Source organism: Montipora foliosa, unplaced genomic scaffold (assembly GCF_036669935.1).
Source record: "Montipora foliosa isolate CH-2021 unplaced genomic scaffold, ASM3666993v2 scaffold_475, whole genome shotgun sequence".
In the NCBI taxonomy this organism is placed as follows: Eukaryota; Metazoa; Cnidaria; class Anthozoa; order Scleractinia; family Acroporidae; genus Montipora; species Montipora foliosa.
This window is the reverse complement of record NW_027179784.1, coordinates 112,501-116,013: the sequence shown is the minus strand read 5'-3', so window position 1 is coordinate 116,013 and position 3,513 is coordinate 112,501. Positions and strand designations below refer to the sequence as shown.

The window sequence follows — 3,513 nt, the reverse complement described above, 5'->3', positions numbered from 1 at the left end:
AAAGGTGAACGTCTTGGCTCGAGGCCAAGAGAAAGTGCCCTTTCATACATAAGACAAATTTGTGCCGTTTTAGTAGCCGTCGCATAACAAAAATTCCAAACTTTCAAAAACGACAATACAACCTTCAAATTGAACACGGGAGGCCAGTGCGAATCATTGCCAAATTGTCGAGATTGCGCCTGTCTTGGTAACAAGAGGGCAAACTTATTTCGATCTGGTTTGTGTACCGCATCGGAGCGGGCTATATTTTAAAAGGAAACATTGGAAAATTCTTTGTTACTACTAAATATTTCGTTTTATAGAGAGTGCTGCCGTTGCGAAACACTGGGACTCGAAAGATTGGTCCCTTCTTATACGTAAAAACCCGTTTTTTTGTTAGTCGTTTGCTTGACTTGTAGAGTTAATCGAAGCTCCTCTTATAAAAAGTCTTGTGTTGACCTGCAGTGACTACAATTTTTTTTAGAGGCCATCGCGCAGAATGCCTGGACGATCATTAATTATTCCATAACCTGGTTGAAGCGGCAAATTCGAAATGCGCGGCGTGCCTTGAATGTCCTGGAATAAAGAAGAAGAAAGGGCCCAAATTGGCCCACTAGGGCTGATTAAAACTTTAGTTGTTCCCTGATTTCCAGGAGTTATAACTTCAACTTTCACTCACGCGCGGCGTTTTGAAGAAAGAAGGTTGTACCTTTCAATTTCAGAAAGCCGAGAAGGTAAGTGGATATAGAAGGTCTAAGGATTCGGCCCTTTTGCGTTTTAAAAACTAGACAAAAATCGGCCATTTTTTTTATGGGGGCCGTTTTCTACAGCAACTTTTTTTCACTATCTAAACGACCTTTCGATTGTTGTCACGCACGGCCAAATGGAAGATGGAGACTCTTCCTGGAACAACAATCCGTTTCATCACTTCGAAAATTGGTCAAACCAGAACCTTTCGCCTTTTGAGTTGAAAACTACTTGTTGGAGTTGTGTTTGGAAACGGTGCGTCTCGGGTTTGAAGAGCTATTGTCTTAAGCCCCAGGTCCCTGTTATAATAATGGCTGTCCAAGATTAACAATACCCATTAGGAAACCACTCAACTATAAAAAAGTCACAATTAGCGGGAATTTCAAAAGTATCTTGTTGGCGCAGCTGATTTATTCAAATACGAGACCAATTCTTTCTCGTACCTATTCTACGCGAACTGGATCAGGATCAGGGTTCTCGAAGGCTTCTACTAAGTCTGCCGGCAGGTGATCTTCGGCTCCCAGGTGTTTTGGCTGGCACAGTATCCATGCCGTTTGACCATGTAGTAAGGTCTGCCGTTAAGAATCTTTTTGGCCATAATGCGCTCAGCTTCGAAGTGCCAAGAACTTCAGGTTTTCTTTCACATTTACGGCCACGGGGAATCGAAGGCGTCTCAATGGACTTGTAAAATCCTTGACGCGGGCGAGAACGTTTCTCCATAGTCTTTTGTTTGTCACTCTCAGCTAAAAGTGTTTATACTGTATCTATCTGTAGGTTACTGTGGATTTTATAATGACAAATCATGGAACAAGGAAAGCCGCAGGATCGAAAAGCGCCAATGGCGTCCATGTAGACCCGACTACCCAAATTAGCATACTCGAGCAAAAGTCCATGTTATTGTTCTTAAAAACGGCGCCATAGCTTGCAGCTTCTTGACATTTCTTAGCAAAATGTTCTACTTAAAGCCTCTCTTTTTTTTCGCAACAAAGAGAAGGCACGCGCGCGCTAGCTTTTTGGATCATAAGCTACTCCAGATTCAGGCGAAACAAGTCTATTCACTTTATTAAAAATCGACATTTAAGTTTTCGTAGGTTCGAATGCCCGTGAAGGCATCACATTCGTTGCCGTGGGTTTGGCGGATATGCCTTTCACGAAGAATAGGCAAATTGTTCGCTCTTTAAGTCGTTTTGATTTTAGTTGAAACTGGCGACTTCAATTCATTTTTTTCCATGATCTGAATATTTTCATAATAAAATAATCACCTCTTTCGGTTAGTTGCTGTAAAGAGAGAGAAGTTAATTCCATCCAATTATAACAATGTAAGCTTTCCACTATTCATGTGCTGTCTATATATTGTTACGTATTTAAAATTAGTTGCATTCTTGCTAAGGTTGTTAGGAAGTGGCTCTGTTGTTGTTAACGAATGTGGACATGCGAACAGGGCTTCTCACCAAAACATTTTATTTCAATTTAAAAACCAGAATGTGAACAACCTCTTGGCATGGAATTTGGTGCAATCAAAGATGCGCAAATACAAGCGTCTTCTGAGTGGGATCTAAAGCACGCCGCCATCCAGGGAAGACTTAACTTCCAAAAGTCAGGAGAAAAGCGAGGTGCCTGGTCTGCAAAGAATAACGATAAGAATCAATGGTTGCAGATTGATCTGCAAGCATCCTGCACTAAAGTGACGGCTGTAGCGTCTCAAGGGAGAAATGAGATCAACCAGTGGGTTACAAAGTACAAACTGCAATACAGTAACGATGGAGTTACCTTCCAATACTACAAGGAACAAGGACAGACCGTTGACAAGGTAACATGTGACGATAGGCAATTCGTCATGACCTGCTTTGAAGAAATTAACAGTTGCAGTTTTCTACAATCAAACCCTAAAGTTCGTCTACAAGACAGGCGGACAAGCCCGACTGTGGGAACAATCTATCTTTGCCTTTTCCTATTAATTTTAGAACTAGTTCTTTGAATAAAATAAAAAAAAATTATTAAGCTCCCTAGCGTTCTTACCGTGCCGGGTGGATGTTTCCGTTGCCCATTCTCCTAGTAATTATTATTGATTGGATGTCGTGTGTACATTATCAACAGGCGGTGGACTTTCTTCCTGGTATCCCTCATTGGTTGTGCTATAGATCATGAACTCATTAGCCAATAAACAAAATATGTCCGTCTTCGCATCACCATTTGTCTTATCTTTTTCCATTTAGGAATTTACTGCAAATAGCGATCGAAATTCAATCATATATCACAAATTAAACCCACCAATCCAGGCGCGTTACATCCGATTCGGACCGGTCACTTGGCACAAGCACATATCAATGAGAGTGGAAATCTATGGCTGCAAACAAGGTAATCATGATATAATTTTTTTCACTTTTTCCATCCAGTCTACAATAAACGAAATAAAAAGATGAATTAATCCGAATTTAAGTCAAATTATCCATCAAAAATGTTTAAGGGTCACTTTGAAAGTAAAAAAAAAAGGCATTTATCTGGACAGCTCACATTTTGGTGTTACGAAAGGTCATGGGCAATATTTATATGCGAAGATTGCCTGAAGATAAGTACTGTTCCACCACTTGATCGGGATATCCATGGTGTTGTAGTTTAAATTATAGGTTTTTAGCCGCTCTAATTCCCCTTCATGCTTTCCCGTATACCCTGAACCTGATTTCTGATCATTTTTTTTTAATTTGCCTTAGTGTGGGCCAAGTTAATGAAAAAACCTCTAAAGTAAGAGGTTAAACAAGTAGATTACGAACAAGGTTCAGGTGCCGA

At 40.4% G+C, this 3,513-nt stretch overlaps 1 protein-coding gene across 2 annotated transcripts in view; it reads left to right on the top strand.

Annotated features, from left to right (window-relative positions):
• The first annotated feature begins 2,217 nt into the window (after positions 1-2,217).
• The window catches only part of LOC137989813 (phosphatidylinositol phosphatase PTPRQ-like), a 21,483-nt gene continuing 20,187 nt past the window's right edge, over positions 2,218-3,513 (top strand). For both annotated transcript variants that reach the window (XR_011121028.1, XM_068835458.1), the window contains exons 1-2: positions 2,218-2,536; positions 2,943-3,084. Coding sequence is in view for 1 of the 2 variants with exons in the window: in XM_068835458.1 (XP_068691559.1) it covers positions 2,228-2,536; positions 2,943-3,084 (451 nt within the window). In the remaining variant the exon portion in view is untranslated. The remainder of the gene's footprint in view (positions 2,537-2,942; positions 3,085-3,513) is intronic.